This window comes from Phoxinus phoxinus (genome assembly GCF_949152265.1).
Source record: "Phoxinus phoxinus genome assembly, chromosome: 21".
NCBI classification, from domain to species: Eukaryota; Metazoa; Chordata; class Actinopteri; order Cypriniformes; family Leuciscidae; genus Phoxinus; species Phoxinus phoxinus.
This window is the reverse complement of record NC_136896.1, coordinates 23,131,633-23,151,307: the sequence shown is the minus strand read 5'-3', so window position 1 is coordinate 23,151,307 and position 19,675 is coordinate 23,131,633. Positions and strand designations below refer to the sequence as shown.

Sequence of the window (19,675 nt, the reverse complement as noted above, 5' to 3'; positions counted from 1 at the left end):
ATTGATTGATTGATTGATTGATTGATTCGGGAAGATGACTTGCTGGGCAAAATCATGTTAGGTGAGTTCTGATGTTATTTGTGATAGATGGGACCCATGTACGTGATGAGCTCAGCGATTTGGCGTGATTTTGAGTAAAATTTATTAAAGGGCAATAATAATCAAATTCACAGAGTTTTATGAGTCCCTCACTGCCCACACTTTTTCAGGAGAGGCCGACTATGAAGAATGGGCAATTTATTTATGAAACATTAGCTTTGAAGGAAAGACGTTATCTTAATATGTAATCAAGCATGACGTCCAATCATGACAGAATATAATATGTACTGAAATTTATTTTGGTACAGGAATGACAAATTGGTAAAGAATGGAAAGGACCTCAAGAGAACCAGATCCACACAGCAGGACCTCTATTAAAATCTCTATTAAACTATCGAGAATGTTTAATAGAGCGAATCTGTGCACTCACCGCCTCCATATTCACTGCTAGGTTATTTCTTGCCAGTTCAATCTAGTATTGCATCTGTCCACATCAACCTTAAAAATACACCAGTTGTTGATGAAGTGAAACACTGCGAGGCTAAAACGATTTAAAAACGTTAACCTTCTTTAATTTTGTTTCTGAAATTGCAGACACACAAACATTTAAAGAAGAGAAGGTATGCCCACAATTCTTTTTCAAATATTGTCAAGTCTGAGATATAAAAAATGAAGAAAGCTGATTACAGAGAACAACATTTCATGATGCCTTGCTGATGTATACATAAGTACGAAATACACAGTCTGTTCCAAAACCTATAAGCTGCCTCTTCTATAAAGGCATTACTTACTATAGGCAGCTGCTTACTAAGGCGGTACTGCCATATAATATGTGACCGGTTTGGAACACACATAGGCAGCTGTATACTGCAATCGATACAAATAAGTGTGCCCTCATGGGAGACACAACCGATTTCAGTAGTTAGCTGTCATTGCTAACAGCATAATACTCTACCCAGATAGCACACACACATCTCCAGGTTACCCATATTCTTCAAAATATCTTCTTTTTTGTTCAGCAGAAGAAATAAATTCATACAGGTTTGGAACAACTAGAGGGTGAGTAAATGATGACAGAATTGTAATTTTTGGAGGATCTATCCCTTTAACATCTGACAGGAAGCGACGTATTGCAGATTAAACCAGATGAAAATGCGCACATCAAAAAACACATCTCCACAATATATGTGTGGCATGCAGGGTAAGCATAAGAATACATTCCACATGCAAATATTGGGTAAAACAGTTCTTTTGAATTACACTGAATTATTTCAGTATATACTTTTCAGTAATGAATAAAACCAGATTATTTATAATCGACATTTACTTGAATGGAATCATTCTGCTCATGAGATCTGGCCGCTTACTAGGTTTTGGAACAGAGAAATTATATACATTTCGGATTGTCAGTGAACTACCCAGCGCTAAATTCTCTATTTACAAAAGGCTCATTCTATCATGGTATATCGATGAACAAACAGAAAATGACTTTGGGAAGAATGATATATGGGAAAAAGGTGAGAAAGGATATTTCCTGATTACTGAGAGCAATATTCAGATTGGATGATTGGTTGGGTTTGAAAGTGTTCACTAAGATTTCTAGCAAGAGTGTGGCTCCGGACACACACTCAGTAAAAGTCTGAGAACCAGCTCATGGGCGAGCATGAGGGAGGTCAAGGGTCAATCTCCTCTGGAATGATTGTGAGGATGACGTCTTCATTGCCGCGTCGTACCACCGCTCTCAGACTCTCGTCTCTCTTGATGGATGTGCTGACGTCACTGGCTGACGTGATCCTCTGCCCGTTAATGCTGATTATGACATCACTCTCCTTCAGACCGCCACTGGAAAACAAAACAGGAAGCAGTTGAAACTATATTAATTGTTCTAACTGTGCTTTCATTGGCTTCACATTATTGGATTACCATTACCAAAAAGTATTAGGTTTTTTGATTTTTACTTAAAGGAGGTGATGTCATTAACTCGCTTGATTGTTTAGTGAGAAACTTTTTTTTTCTCTGTTTCAGAATATATTTGGCTCACTCACTCATGCTTTCACTGTGTAGATTTTTTTTTATACGTCATGCTTTCAAAATCTTTCATCCCCACATTTTCTGTTTTGACATTTCTAATCTAAAAATGGATTGTTAGATCTTTCTGACATCATATTTAATGGAAATATATTAGTTTATCATGTCAGCATTTCATTATGTTCACATTTATATTCATGTAACATCCAACACTGAAATGTTTTAAAGTTAACAGGTTTGACGTAACATGTTTGAAGGAGAAAATGACATGAGTTGTAAATTCATTTAATTACCAATGACTCTGGATTTACTCAACAACTGTATCTACAGTATTATACGCACATTAAGTATTAATATGAATTTTGGAGGGTATGCAAATGTCTGTGGTGGTTATCGTCCTGGTACTCGTTGTGAAAATATGATTTCTTGAAAGTTCTGCAGCAACCTCAAATTTAGTTGTATGTTTTTTTTTTAATTTTAGTCCTTTTTTATCCCCAAATGCACCATTTTCTGAGAATGGGCCATTTACACACTGTTTGAAATGGCTCTTGTCGAATTTGATATACTGTTACATGTAACTGATCATGCTCTAATTCTCAGTAATTCTCTAGCCACAAATTGTAACATGCATTTATGGAAAAATCCCCAATATTGCAGCATTCAACTCACTTAGCTCTAAACGGGCCACCCACAATGACAGGAAGTGGCCACTTATACTGTTCACATCATCTCGTTTATGCTCAAATTGAGTGGAATCATATGAGTGAATGTTCACCCACACACAATGAAATCCCAAAAGTTCATTTTAGTTACAAAAACTTTGCCTAAGGAAGAAAAAAAAACTGCTGCCTCAGCACGATTATGATATTGGGTACACATTATGCACACGTTTTAGAAAGCCCAAAACTGTTCATTTAAATCAGTAAAATATGCATTTAAATAGAACATCCCTATGGTAAAGACCGCATTAAATATGAAACAATGGCTAAAATCATTGACCTTCTTATTGTGATCTGGTTAGTATGGTTCCTTGTTTCCTCCACGGAATTAAAAATTGCGGAATATAAACTCACAGTTCCAAGATAAAAGTCTGAATTGCGGGATACAAACACATTCTGAGGAAAAAAGTCTGAATTGCGAATTAAAGCTATATCTGACTTTTTCTAGCAATTCCGAGTTTATATATCACAACTTTTTTTCTCCCTCAGAATTGAGATATAAACTTTATAAACAAAAAAAGTCTTAATTGTGAGATAAAATGTATCAATTACCTTTTTTATTCAAATAAGCTTTCAGGTTTGAATGTGCACATTAACTTTTACATTCTTTCATGTGGTGCGATGGACTTACACTTCAGCTGGTGTTTTCGGGATAACTTCAATGACGTATGCTCCAGAGGTGACATCTGGGAAATCATTCTGTCTCTCCTTTAGCTCCTTAGCAAGTCTAAGAGTGACAGATTTATAGTTAGTACAGATATACATGTCATGTTTGCTGGTATCCAGCTTTTGCTATATATGTATTGGATTATACAATTTAAAATGATTAATTTTAGATGGCTGATTCATTTGATTTAAATGTTCCTCTAGAATCACAAACACACAACAGTATTCAGAAAGCATGCACTGCATTTGTGACTCACGTTGGGGTTAATGTCATCATTCTCACACCAATATACTTCTTTTTTGTGGCCGTTTTTCCTGAAAAATAAAGAGATATTTATTGATTGATACTATAAATCTCAATCATATTTTAGTGTGTTTAATAGATGTTAGATTTAGCACATGTTAGTCCATTATTTTGCTCCTGACCTTTAGCCTGTCTGTCATGAGACTCAGCCAGGAACTGCCGGATCTTGTCAGAAGGAATGGCGAAGGATATTCCTGCTGTCACCTTCAGCGTGTTGATTCCTATCACTTCACCGTCCTACAGCAACAGACACAAGAGTGAAGACACACATGTAAATGTGAACTCACACAAACACGCCGCACATCTGCATGCACAGATGTCTTCCTGTCACAATGTGATGCCTCCGACATTGATCATTATGAATGCACGCATGTGTTTATGTTCACGGCTGACTCAACACAGTCTTTCTGCAAACAACATATGTTTCCAGGCTCATAAAGACTTGCCATAAACATTATCGACTGTGTAAACTTGGTCCTGGCTGGATTCTGTCACTCCTGTTAATTCGCTATCACGTAAGACTCAAGCTGGTTTAATTATTTGCATATGGGGAGGACATAATAACAAAGTAAAAATCTTACCAGGTTCACCAGGGGCCCTCCTGAATTGCCATACTGAAACACAGAAAGAGTTTGGGTTTATGAAATGTGTGTGATTCTTTTCTCTCTCTCTGTATAGTGAAGAGATTAAAAAATGCCTAAAAAGGGAATAAAGTGTTCAAAAGAGGAAAGTGTCCAAATAAACAGAGGATCTGGTGTCTTTGTCATGCCGGGGAATCATGAAGGAGAGGCAGTGTTCAGTCAGGATGGATTCAGGTAAGGGTCCGGTGTGTCTGCAGCTCATCTTCCCTGAGGCCACAGCACATGGAGAGAATGGCGGACCGACATCCTAACCTGTCGGCGCAAACAAGTGTTTTCCATATGGACCACGAGTCCGGTAGTCTCAGCCTCAAAAGTCGCGCCTATAGACCGTTGGGTCTGATGCATATGGCACACTTAACTGGAAACACTTCAGGATTTTCAAAGTCATCATCTGATTGGTTGAATTTTACAGGATTTCTGGGAGATGTGTGTGTCGCTTTCTTTAACGGTATACACCTGAAAACAAAGATTCCGTGGCGCCAAACCCCCTCAATGAAGAAGAACGCCGTTGTATTCAGAACTGTAAAAATTAGCGCTTATCAGGAACAACTAAATGCTGGATTTTCAAAAGTATGTGAAGTATGTAAAGTTTGTGGCATAGACTCAAATGTGTCCAGTCTGTTATTTTAGGGACATCGACTTCACATTTTCACGCCCCTAAACATGACACGGAACAAAACAAACTGTGATTGGTTGCTTTACATGTCAGTCAGACAGCCTCTGGGAGGTCCTTGGCCAATGAACGCTGCTATGGAGTCCAGACCTTCTGCCGTCAGTCTGAAGGTCTGGCTATGTGAGACTAATGGGTCCGGTGACTCAGTCCATATGGCGGTGCGGGAAACCCTCCATGCTCCCCTTTTGGACCCATTAGGACACCAGTGTGCATTGCACGGGGGAAGAGACGCACTCTGCATTTAACAGCCACCAACAGGTTGTATCCGCGCCCCTCCTCTCTTTCACACCCACTCCTGTCTTGAACGCGGATGGGGTGGCGCTGATAGTAAGGGGGAGGCAGCCATTCCATCACAACATACTAAATCACATAGCAGATCTAGACAGGTGGAGCTGGGGAGGTGGAGGGTTTCAGAGGAACTCTAATAGCCCTCTACAGGACTAGCCTACTGTGTACATTGAACCAGACTATTTAAATGTTGAGCAAGCGATCTCATTGACTGCAGAATAAGCAGAGGCCAATCATATTGTGCCATGTCTCAATGGAGTGATTGCTTGCATATTTAACTTAAAGGACTTATCTGCGCCCTCTAGTTACATGGCTAAACTAGATATTTCAATCATAACAACTCTCAAAGTAGTTTTGGCATGCTAATGATTATGGCAATGGTAATGTATTTGATTTTGGCGGACTAGATCTACTAGATCATGCTACACATGCTGTAGAGCAAGTACAGACTTGCTACTGCCAATAGATACACAGACACACTGCTGTCAGCATGCAGTAGTACTCAAGTCATTGTCTAATTCAAAAATATTTTTCTTATTAACAGATACAGACAAAACTAAGCATCATGTCATTGATCCACTTAGCAAACAAAGACTGTTTATGTAATATATGATCAAATGTAGTGTTTGAGCTCACATTGATGATGGCATCAGTCTGAATGTAGTCCATGTCAGAGTTACGCAGACCCAGCTCTTTGCCGCCTCTCTGGGTGGTGCTGACTATGCCTGTGGTCACTGTGTTCTGAAGGGAGAACGGACTGCCGATAGCGACCACAAACTCGCCTGGTCTCAGGTCAGCTGATCTGCCCAACAACAGCACTGGGACTTTCATCTGCAATAATAAATAAAATACAGCATGAGGCTTTGACACTATTGTCCTGGGCCATAATCAATCATTGAATTCAAGTTATAATTTAAAGACAGAATTATGATAAGGCCTATACATTTTCTGAAATTGCAAGTATGCTCCTTTAAAATAAGTTATTCAATATATAATTAAGGTAATTATATTAACTCAAATAAATACAATTATTAAAAATCAAATAATCATTAAATATTTTAGCAATCATTAATTTACATAAATGAAGTAGGCCTAAATCTTCAAGCTTTCCTCCTCCCCAAAAGCAAATGTTATTGCTGATAGTTTGCTCTCAGCTCAGGAGACTTAATTGAGTTCTCAGCAGACCTTAGGAATATACTCCATTTAATGTCATTGCTGCGAAGGAGAAACCTAGACATTAAGGAGATTTAAATGTGGTTTCCCTTTGGGAGGAACATTTGTATTTTGTAACTCTCCGGCATCATCATGCAAATGTTTCAGTCCATTCTTCCAACAAATGTGTGATATTAAGGGGCTTTCTGAAATGTACCACTTCAAGTGCCACCATTTCTGTTAGGTTAAAGTGTCCCTATAATACTTGTATGGATAGCACCTTTCATGTAGTGCGTAATATAGCTGATTGTGAATATAAAATGTCTGCAAATTTATTGTAAACTATTACATAGTTATTGTCTCCCAAAAGAAAGAACCAATTCTGAATTGCCTGAAACAAGGCATCAATAATTCCAAAGTGCTGAGGAAGACTCCGAAATTCTCTGAAATTCTGATATGGTAATGGCCGTTTCGTTTCCGACCCACACTATAAGTGGTAGACCAATCACAGCTGGGCCATCTGACCAATCAGAGCAGAGAAGGCTCTCGAAAGGAGGGGTTTAGAGCGCCTGAATCCTTTATCAAACCATTTCAGACACTGAGAAATGATGAGACGGATGCTGCAATGTATGTTATGAGAAAATGTAAGTATTTTTTTTTTACCTTGAATGACCTCAAGACCTCCAAAACAAAATTAGGAACCTTTAAAATAGCATAATAGGGGCACTTTAATATATAGGATTTTCTTTGATTCTTCATTGCTTCTTGTTATACCTACTTATTGCCTGTGTGTTTTGAGTTAACACATTCTTTGTATGGTTCAACTTGTGGATGAATGCTCTTACATTTTCCTCAAGTGCTCTGATATGGCCAGCTGAGCTGCAAGGCAGTAAAACACAGCCATAATGCTTTCATCACCATACACAGCTGGTATGGGGTTCTTCTGGTCAGTGGTTGTTTTACACCAAACATGAAGCTTGACATTGTGGCTAAACAGCTCTTCCTTCATCTCTATGTGCTGAATTTGATGGGATGTCTTGCCCTGTGGTGCTTTGAAATGTTCTGATGATCTTGCAGATAATGAAAGGCCTCAAAGAGCCACATGAGTAAATGGACTGCATTTATATAGCACTTTAACAGACCCATGGCCACCATAGCACTTTACATATTGCCCCACAATCACCCATTCATTCCCACACCGACAGCGGTGTCAGCTATTCAAGGCACCATCCAGCTTGTCGGGAGCAGCTGGGGTTAGGTGTCTTGCTCATGGAAAACCTCGACACTTAGTCAGGTGGAACCAGGGATAGAACCACCAACCTTCCGGTTTATAGACAACCTACATGAACCACTAAGCCACTGCCGGTACTCAGTATTTGCATGTCTTTGGGTTGTTTCAACCCAAATTGGGGTCAAATATGGACAAACCCAACCATTGGGTTAAAAATGTAATTAATAAATTCAACCCAAATTTGATCCAAGTTTGGGTTGAAACAACATAGCATTTTTTGGAGTATACAGCCAAATATATCACACACACACACACACACACACACACACACACACACACACACACACACACACACACACACACACACACACACACACACACACACACACACACACACACACACACACACACACACACACACACACACACACACACACACACACGTACATCTATCTTTATGAGGACATTCATTGGCACAATGCAATCTCTGGTAGTTTACCTTAACCCTACCCATCACAACTAAGTGCCTAACCCGAACCCTTACCCTAAACCTACCATTAACCTAATTATAACCTTATCCCTAAAACCAAGTCTTGACCCTCAAACAGGCCTTTAAAGGGGTCTCAGAAAGTGACACACACACACAAACATTTCATTCAGATGCATTGATGCCTTTCTACTGTCAGTATTTTTAGGTTTGACGCAGCCTTAAAGTTTTATAGCTCTCTTCATTCAGCTGTTGTGTTGTTATATTATAACAGCTGCAATATTATAATACATGACTACTGCTGAAACAAACCAGACAAAAACTTATCCCTTGGTTCTGTCTGTTTTTTTATTAGAAATAAGCAAATAACTGAACAATGGCTTATTAGTTTAATGGACTTAATGTATATGATGTATATGCAGCAGACCTTTGTTTGTCAGAAATAAATACAAAAATAAATGAAAGTTCAATCAGTTCCTGCGGTGGCCACAGCTGTGTGGTTGAAACCATTCTGGGTCAGATTAGAGCCTCCCTTTTCTCTCTTGAGATTTCAACACCATTCCCCTTCTGGTAACAGGAAGAGAGGGAGGAATTGAAGATAAAAGTTTGGTGAGAAAGAGAAAAGGCTGCTCATATCATCAAGCTGTGCCTGGATGTAAACATATCTGCTGAAAGAATCGACTACAAACTCATGTTTTTGTGCAATCTGAAAAAGAAGAAGAATACAATTGATTGCCTGTATTTAAAATAAAATGTGATTGTTGTTTTTTTCAGGATGTCCATATCTGAGTCTGTGTGTGCACTTATGTGTTTTGGTATGTACAGCTGTCAGCTTGTAGCCTAAGGATATTTCCAGATGCTGGAATATAAATTATGGTATCCTCATTAAGGGGAGAATTTCAGAAAAGCTGGAATGACATGTGGCAAACATGTTATCTGTATGCTAAGTCAAGCATCACTGTTACTGTTGCTTATACTTAGGCTTAGTGTTTTTACAGTTTTTTCCCATTGCTAACATACTAAAATGACATGCACAGCACAATTATTTAAACTGACACACAGAGAGCAAAACCTCTTCTGAAGTCTCCAAATGTCTAAACACATTTTCTGCTTTACACACATTTTGCCATTCAAAATGGCATTTTTTAAATGCACTGAACACGGTTTTCTGCATAACACACAACAATCTGACGTAAAGTCATGTTTGCCATTTCAAACACTGTTATTCAAAATGACACTACATGAGCTAATTGGCCAATACATGTGCCACCTGGCCAAACACTTCAATGGTTAATTGTTAACATTTCAATCAAGATGTAAGCACTATGAAAAAAAAACACTTTATTATTTTTCTTGCCTCTTTTTTTTACAGTAATATATTTTTTCTGCAATTTTCTTCAGTCTTTTGTTCAGTCCAATGTAACTGCTGTGCATATGTTGCACTGACTTGTTTGGTGGGAAAATAAATAAATAAATAAATGTTTCAACAGCATGTGTGTGTATCTGCAAATATTTCTGAGCATGTGAACAATCTGAAGAATTTTCTATAATTTGAACTATTTGAGTATTATGGCAAAGCTTACTAAACATGAGATTACTTTTTATAATGCCCTACAGTGTGTAGTTGGTTAGACAAAAATCTGGTAATATGAACAAAGTGTGTGCCATTTCCTGCAAAAAGTTTGATTTTGATAATGCTATATTGGTTGCAGTGCTTCATTTTGCAGGATATATGAGGTATTTTGCAATTTGGGTGTGTGGTTTTGTGAATTGTGTTAAGTATTTTGATAAAACCAGCCTAGTTTGCAAAATTGTGTGTTAGCAATTGGAAAAAACTGTAACAAAGCCCTAACCTTAAGTACTAAAACTCTTTATGTAACTCATCCCACACCATGCTTCAGACATGAATGACAGTACAAACCACGTGGCTTATTTAGAAATGAGGTGCTAGGTACTTTCTAAGTCTAATCTATGACTTTGGCCTGGCAGGGTTTCCCAAACGGGGGCTCGTAAATCAATGAAAAACTAATAAGCAATTCAATTGAATGTAAAATTAAAATAAATAAATTAAATAGATTGACATGATATAAGTTTGATCAGATACGTCACTGTGGATAAGGGGCTATAAGCCCCCAAAACGTCTTTTCATTCATGTAACAACATGTAAAATCTATCGAAATAATGTTGTTATTTTTTTGTCAAGATTGGTTAAAAGTATACCCGTCTCATAGATTGTGTTATACACTCATCCACAATATGACTAACTTATTCTTATTCAAATAAAGAAATTAAAGTCCACGAACACCTAACAAAAAGAACATAAATGGTTGTATCATGTAGCAGCCAAAATACTTCTTGGACTTGAATTTGTGTAAAAACGACCCCCAATGAAGTGTTCGGGTAACTAACTGAAAGTGCGGACCAATTATAATTCACGGTGGGGTGGAGCAGGACGGGGCCGACAGCCGTGGGTGCGGAGTGAGGCCGGTGGAACGAAAGCTAATGAGAGACACACGTGTGACATAGGGCCGACCAATCTCGAATCCCACAAAGGAGCTCTGGAAGGATACATTCACCATTCACAAATAAGGTCTAAAGGGTTAACTGAAACTCTAACAGAGGGTACAAGAGGACAACAAACAAGCCCATATGTTTGGAAGTGGAGGGAGTATGGGAGAATGCCTGCTGAGCATTCCAGGCGGTCATGTTTGCAGATGCACAATCAATGCTAAAGATAACATGCTACTGTTCTACTCCTTCACTCACTCCCACAACCTCTGACTGCATCTGACAACCTACAATCATGCTCTTAAAGCCAGCAGGCTGCGTCCTGCACCAATCTAGCTTTGCTAAATTTAGTCTTCAAATTATATGTGCTTTTGTGCTAAAACAATATGCGTTATATGTACCGACACCAGTGCTAAACACAAGAGACAGAAAGACGTAGGCCTATTAGTGGAATTGTCCCCTTCTTCTAAATTTGAAATAAAACTTCCCACCGACCGGCAATAGTCTTGTAACAATGCTCATACTTCTGATACCTCCTTAATTTTTTAAGATGAAATAAGTCAATGCAGGAGAAAAAGAAATTATTTAAATAATTTGATGGGTCTTTAATAGGGATGTTCCAATCCGATCTCAAGGATGGGTATCGGGGTATTTTTAACTTTACGCACAATCCTTTATTAGACCTTAGCTGCCACGCAGGTGTCGTACAGTAGGTGGCAGTATGCACCTTCAATTCACCTGGGTGTGTCAACCACAATTAAAAGGAAAAGAAGAAGTTCAAATGTGCGTTTGTGAATGTAGGCTGTGTTCCAATTCAAAGACTGCACCCTTCGAAGGACTCAGATGGCCACGCCTTTGAAGACCACGAAGGTCAGACTGAGCGTTATTAAATGGTATGGACGAGTCTATGGAAGACTGTTCTTGTCGCCTGCTGTTGATGAGTGACAGTAACGTTTGTACTAGACTATATTGGACTGTCTGAAAACAATACAGGGTTCACAAACTGTCTAAATATGTTCACCATGGTCCATTTCTGTATATGATAAAAAGTATAAACTATATCTAATCGCATCTTAGTAAGATATAAGTCAACATTTGAACTGCTTTAAAGTTTTTATTTGTAATTTTTATATTAGATAAGTGAGTAAGTTGAAACCCAATACTTGCGTTTAAAAGTGTAATTCGGAAAATTCTCTCAAAATCCTGTCGTCACTGATGCGCAATGAATTCTGGGGTAGGCAAAGCCATGAAGAATCCATCTGTTGTATCCTTAATTTCACAGAAAACAAAGGCTGCATTTAGAGGCCGCATTTATAGGAGCCTTTGAATGGGGACAGCTTTCGTCGTGCAGTGGTGACGTGATCGGCCTTGAATGCGCCCTTCGAAGGATGCAGCCTCTGAATTGGGACGCAGCAGAGACACGTTCTAGCGCGTCACGCACACACATTCAAACTTCCTTGTTTAGCATACTGTGTATAATCTATGTTTTGACATCACAAGATTAATGCTTTCATAATCGTGATCACACTGTCCAATATAGGCCTATAAATAATTTCTGTAGTAATTGTTATATTGGAATTGCTCTAATGATAGATGCCCCCTGGTATTGGGACAGCAGATACTCAATATTCAATGACTCGGACAGTGACTCGGGTCAGGGGTACAAAAAAACTTGATCGGGGGCATCCCTATTCTCTAATGAGGAGGATTTTTCTTCTCTTTGCTCTTAGTCAGACTAAACAGAGATGTTGAATTTCTGCATCTGCCTGAAATCGGATACTTTGCCCTTGCTGACTATTACACAAAAACCATAAGAAATGACATTTAGTGCTGATTGTACTAACTGAAGTGCTTAACTGTGCAAACTGGTGAAAGGTGATCAGGTGGTTATGTACAAACATGAGCGGATAAGTTACAGTAAATTATGAGCAAGGGCTCCTTGTGAAATTCTAAGATTTGGAGTGTTGTTTATTGTTATTATCTATTTATTCATTAATTTATTGTACCGTATTAATTTTTTTATTTAAAAAAGCATGCTGCGAGCAATACTGCAATGGGGATAGCACATTGCATTTATAAATATTATAAATGCAAATACAAAATTTTATGTCAAGATAGTAGCAATGTGACTGTGCAGTTTTTACTGTGCAGTGTGCAATAAGCAGTACTACTGTACCATAGCTTTTCATTCCAAACACAACCATAGTTTATCTAATCTTTATCTTTTAGATGAAGCTCAAAGGGAACACAAATAAACAGGGCATGTTTTGGAATCAACAGATTTGAGCAGCTTGGCAAAGTATGGCAAGTATGTACGGTTGTCTCATGCTTCCACATAATCTTGATGTCTCCTCTGTTCTTTAAGTTTCATTTTCCATCAATCAGCTAACACAACATAATATTCATTGATCGTTCTACAGGACGATTTAATCAGCTTGTGTCGTCTGTTAGAGTGGAAGCGGATTTGACGACTATTTCATTAAATCCCTCTAATCTCTTTACAAGTGGATCATTGATGTGAATTTAGAAAGCTCTCTGAGAAGAGAAAACTACCACTGCCAGACCCACAGAGATGAATTATCCCAACTGGTGATGAGTCAGATTTTACTTCCACAGGGCAAAACGACTGGCCCGATTTCAGACAGCTTAAACTCGATCCAACCTGAACTGGTGTTTTGACTCTGTTTGTCTCTTGAGTAGCTGAAATTTTAGCCTATGACTGAGTGTGTTCAACAGCCTCAAGATGTTCCATCTTTCAAGAAAGGTGTTACTGGGAATTGCTAAATCCAAGACTGTTTTCTTTGAACTCGTGTATTAAAATTCTGTGTACGGTCATTATGTTATGGGTCAACTGGACCATATATTTGGAAAAAATACAATTCACAAAAAATCTGTATACCTTTAACTTTAAAGTCGACATGAAATCAAAATTGACCCTATTTACTTTGATAGCGCATATTACTAGTCTTGTGGTGAACAATTAATCTGTGCAAGTTAATACACAGAAAAAATTGTTTGCCGTGGTAATCTTTAATAAAAAATCGGAAAAGTTACTTCCGGTCTGGAATGGCGTTCCTTTTCTGATGACATCAGTTTGACGGCTTGGGTTGAAAACACTTTAATCATTAACAGTATTATTTTATATTGACATTTTGATTTGATTTGCATTTCGATTTCCTGAAGCTCAAACAGTGGAGCATGGTGCTGACAACGGCAAGATCATGGGTTCGAATTCCAGCAAAATTCACCATGCATGAACTGATAAAAATGTACACCTTCAACGTAGTGTACATTTCTTCTAATTAAAATATATGCAAAATGCATAAATGTAAAATACCTTCAGAGGGCAGTTGAGAAACTCACATAACATTATATTTAAATATATTTTACTTTTGGGTCTGTGCACTTAACTTTATCCATGCAATTTATCTGTTAAATTTGCAGGCATGCACACAATTTCAAGAAAATCATCCTAGCTTAACCTGTATTTCCGACAACTCGAAAATGTGTTGCGGGTCAAAGATATTGAATATACCTGAACAAACTTTGAACATCAGATACAAGTAAATTCACAGCTCATCAAAACCTGTCATGGCTATTAACCATCGTTCCGTGAAACTCAAAAGATTAACCTTAACCAAACCCCTTAGTAGCAGCAAATGCATTCTACGTCGGTTCAAATCCTGGTTACACTAACAGACTAAATGCCACAACACTTTAGATTTCATGTGGTCCTTAAAGTTATTCACCTTAAACTTTCAGTGTATGCTGTCTGGAAATATCCTGGGGATGTTATGTATAGCCAACAAATTTGAAAACATGTAAAACTACAGGAATTGTTTTTAATGCTAAAGAAGTTCAGCCCACCCATAAAGATGATGAGAAAAGCATTCACATTCTAATGGCATTCTCCCTATTTTAGCGTGATATGAGCATCTTAATGAGATTTTAGCATTTTAGATTTTAGCACGTCAATTGTCAATTGGTTAAAATGGCAAAAAAACTAAACACCAATGGATAATCCAAACTTCATCCATAAACATATTGGATGAGAAAGCTCTTCTGTAAATAATTCAATTATATTGAAACGGCTGTTGAGTCAAAAGAAACACATATTTATATGTATTCATATTAATATGAATTCATATTTATTGTGCGCAAAACCTCCATCTACAGCAAATCAATCCCAGCTGAGCCCCAAACATCATCTCTTAAACTCCTGTATTCTGCCAGAAAGAGCAGGAATCTTTGACTGGTTCTTCCTGTTCCGCAGCAACCGTAAATCAGATTCCATTGAGCTGGTGTTTCCAAAATCACAGTCACCCTGCCATAGGTCAAACTGACAGTAGACGTTTACCTGTATATTGACAGACAGGGACTGTTTATGCCAAGTCTTAGATTTTAGCATCACTTTCACAACTTAAATCGCAAGGGAGGAAGCTCCCATCACTCTGATACAGTAGATGTAAATGCCAGAACATAATTCCCTGAAGATTCCAAATAAAATATATTGCCATATATTTTAAACATAAATTCACTGTGACATTTCAAAAACATTGCTCTAAATCATCCATTTATCAAAATTTTTGAATGACAAACATATTTGTCTTTGCAACAAGGAGTCTGACCCAATTTTGGTGTCTTGCCCCATCATGGAAAAAGGCAGCAAGACTGTTTTCTTGGAAGACAAGACCAAACCCTTTCAAATATGCGCTGAAATAACCCAGGATGAATGACGACTGCATGACTGCCAGACATCTCTTAATACCCTGAGGGATGCCAAGACTCCTTGTATGTCTTTGAACTGGCATCGATCAGCTTTGAGTACAAAACTGCTAATGTGAATGTTTGCGGACAAGTTTTGTGGTATATGCATTAACCACTGGAAAAATACTAAATAAAAAGAATTCAATGACAAATCCAGCTGCTGTTTACCCATGAAATGTTTACCCTCATTTGTATGAGCAATTGAATGCCAGCAGTGAGACATTGAAGGGCTCTCTTTCTTTGCTCTGATGAGTCAGGAAGATGTGTCTGAGCAAGACCTCTGTATTACATGTGCCTTAACCAACACCAACCTTAACAACTGACCCAGATTTTAGAAAACGTGACCTCAAAGTCAGATTTCCACTAATGGTGTCTGTTTAGAGCAAACTGTGAAGAACATAAGGCAAGTCACAACAGTGCCAGGATAGCAAGTTGGCGTTGCAACTGAGCAAAGATCATCTTCAAATTATCGTTTCAGTGCATTGACATGAATTCCTTGTTAATCAGACAGGAATTCTGCCAACAGGGCTTCCCAGATTACCTTTAAGGGGAATTCCAGACATACAGAACAATCGGTCCCAAATGAAGTTGGATCCAGCCAACTAACTCAGACTCATTTTTTAGTCTGTGCATATAAATGTGCAGTGGCCTCAAAAAAGTATTTGGACACTTGTACCACACATTCAATTCTCACATTTCATTGTCTAATATATCAAGTGACTGATGTCTGCAAACCAAATGCTATAACTTCAGAATTAATTTCCGTGTTCTGCATAATTTTAGCAATTTACTGTATATTAATACTTTAAATATAATAACAATTTTATTGTATATATGAAGTCAGTTCTTCAACCTACTTTTTATGAAATATTTTGCTTGAAAAATTAGCTTATGTTATGTTTGTTTAAAATGTACAAAAAAAATATATAGCAATGCTATTCAGATATTTACTTGTCACTGCAGGTATGCTATTATGATTAGAATCCCATCAAACTCAAATGTAACCAGTCCTACTCGACCCGCTCTAAGAGGGTTTCAAACCGGCGTATCGCACGCCTCTTGAGGAGAGTGGAGTGAGGTTTACTCACACAGCTCTTACTAGCTCCGTTACATTCACCACCCTAAACCTGGGTCACGGCACCAAATGTAACCGGTCCTACTTGGAACTGGTGTCTCCAGCATGGAAGGCGGGCACGCTAGCAAGGACGCTAAAGACCACAGTCACTAGCGAGCCTCTTGAAGAAAAGGGTGTGATGTTTGCATGCACAGCTTACTAGCTTGCCTTCATTACAGTCACCCAACAAAACCTCACTCCCACCGGGTCACACGTTAAGCACAACTGCAGAAGGCTGTACATCTCAGCTGCCGTTTTGGGACTCCTTAATGACAGGGGCTTTCCTGAGACAGTAGTAAATTACAAAGCACAGAGTACTGTCAGGCTTGTTTTTCTGTTTATAGTCTTCTAATAACATGAAACTACTAATAGTGAACATATCCCACATCAATGAACATATCCCGCAAACTCAAAAATCGGAAAGAACAAAGGTCCCAGATGAGACAAGATTGAACATAGCCTTCTGCTGTGGTCACCAACACATAGTACAAAGAATTGAATGACTTGTAGCTCAGGGTTTTACTCTAACATGTATACAAAAATTTGTTATTGAATAATTTTTCAAACTAGATTTTACATTCCCATATACTGTTTCCCTGGCAGTCAGAGAATGTGTGGCATTGGCCTCTTTGGCTTTGTCCATAATCCATCCTTGAATCACAATTACACTCAACCAAAGTCCATTTCCAGACAAGTCAGTTCACTCTCTTTGTTGATTAGCTCATTTATTTGGAAGGTGAAACTTATTTTACCAGACCCACCATATTAGGCTTACAAACATTGTGGGCTTTTTACCAATCTCTGACTCTACTGAAAAAAACTGCAAGTGGTATTTGACCTTGCAGAAAATGACAATACTAAGGTATTGGTGGTTTACTTGGAGTTGCTAAGTGGTTTCCAAGGTGTTCTGAGAGTTTGCTACTATAGGTTGAACTGGGTGGTTATATACTGATACAAGTCAGTATATTCTCGTCTAGATATGCTGTACTTCATATGCCGATATGAAGTATCATTCATGTCCTCAGCACAAATAGTTAAATGGGATGAGAATGTATCCTTTTTTGCACATAGTCGTGATTCTTGTGCACCTCTGATATTATAGAAATCTATAAACCAGAACTTCCTGAATGTGCATGACTTCACTAACAACCATCTTGCAGATCTGTCTATTTCATCTTCGATCAACGGGTTTGGCAGACAAAAGAGCAGCTGTGTAATAAAGACAGACGTGTGTACTCAGTCCTAGAGTGGAAATACATACAGTACAGACACACCGACCATCCTCCCAATATTTGAGTTGTGGCCCATTCAACATTCAGACATACACTGATCTTTTAGAAGTACCGTGACCCAGATCTAAATGAAGACGATCCAGTATTAGTCATCTTTACCAGTTATTTCTCTTCACCCCTCTCACCCTGATGTGGCCTGTCGAGACCTGTTTTTATGTGATACAAACTGGAACTCAAAGAGTAACATGCTCTAACATGCTCCACTGGCATCTGTTTTCCTCTGCATTTCTGCAGGGTATGCTTTTCTCATCGAAGGTTTGACCTGTTTCAAACATACGGAAACATACTAGAAATTCTGGGGCCGGGTAAAAAACCTTCATCACAGAACCTCCGGTTTTCCTGTGCCACAGCATAACTAGGGATGCGCATGTTATATGTGTGGCTTATTCGATAATTACTTTCATGCTATGGCTGATAACCAACGTACACTATACTTAGTACTTATGGCATAATAGTTTATTTTCAGTATTTAAGGCAAGACACTACATGATAAAAGGTAAAAAAATTTACTACCGGTAATGGATACCATCACACTGTCCCCAGATTAATCACAGTACATTAAGATAACTGTTTTGTATTAAAGTTTTCTGAAATCTTATTTTTAAATATGCAAATGAGGTATTATCTAATTAAATATGCACTAATTTCCATTATGAAATCTGACCATTGGATAAAGCCAGGTTCAAAAACCTTGTTTCATTTTGTTGTCATATAATACATATAATTAGGAATATATCTGTGGGTTGATCTGTATATTTTCAAACAATGTAAGTTTATTAGACACTAGACAGTATGTAAAACTATGTGAAAAAAGTATACTCAATCAAAAGAGTAAACACAACTTCAAGTCATGTATACTTAAGCCGTATTTCCACAGAAATTATACGGAACAATTTGTCGCAGGAACTTTTTTCCCCAGACCTGTTGCTTTCTGCCTTTTCATTGTGGTCTAAAGTACCATGAAGATTAGGCAAATTAGTCCGGTGACGTACGACTGCGCGCAACTTTCCAGTTCTCGCTGGATTTTGTCCTCTGCATATAAGCTTAAAGGACAATTCTGGCGCAAAATAAACCTAGGGGTTACACATGGGTACCGAGTCGACCGTTCTCTGGGATGTGTTTTCATGATAATCGAATGTACCCAGTTTTATCTCTAAAAACTGATTAGCTTATAACGCTAGTATATGGGGCATAGAATAAGTACAAAGAAATCACTAGTTAATGCCACTAACAAGGCTCAAAATAGCCTCACACTAACACGGTAGCATAATGAGGGTCCCTACATGCAAACCGAAGCATTGAGAACTTTGTAAATGTACAGACAGTCTAATAAGAAGATACTTTATAAAGAGAGTACACGTCACGTATACAGGCAGGAGCCATCTTTGGGAAACAGTCTCGACCAGTCGAGCCACGAACGCCGTGCTACGTGAGCTGAACTGTGACTTGAACCTATCTACCAGCTCACTTAGCACGGCATTCGTGGTAGACTGAAAGTATTCTTTCTTATTTTAAAAGAAGTATTATAGCGCACTTGAATAAACTTTATTTTTGTAAGGGTCATAATAAAGACTGTTGACTATAATCTTCTTCTTTGTGCGTGCTTACCACAACTGTGACTTATATCTACGTGCATTACTGACCTTCTCATACTAATACTGACAGATAAAAAATGCTGATACCAATAAGAATACCGATACTGTGCATCTCTTAGCAGAAGACACGATGGACAGTATAGATTCTGGTCGGTATTTTTCGGTTACCAG

General features: G+C 38.2%; 1 protein-coding gene across 1 annotated transcript in view; it reads right to left on the bottom strand.

Annotated features, from left to right (window-relative positions):
• Positions 1–589: 589 nt before the first annotated feature.
• htra1b (HtrA serine peptidase 1b) overlaps positions 590–19,675 on the bottom strand; it is a 32,871-nt gene continuing 13,785 nt past the window's right edge. Inside the window, exons 4-9 of the mRNA XM_079594462.1 lie at positions 5,995–6,189; positions 4,338–4,370; positions 3,879–3,993; positions 3,710–3,767; positions 3,418–3,513; positions 590–1,881 (exon numbers count right to left, since the gene is read on the bottom strand). Of these exons, the coding sequence (XP_079450588.1) occupies positions 1,713–1,881; positions 3,418–3,513; positions 3,710–3,767; positions 3,879–3,993; positions 4,338–4,370; positions 5,995–6,189 (666 nt within the window). The 3' untranslated portion in view covers positions 590–1,712. The remainder of the gene's footprint in view (positions 1,882–3,417; positions 3,514–3,709; positions 3,768–3,878; positions 3,994–4,337; positions 4,371–5,994; positions 6,190–19,675) is intronic.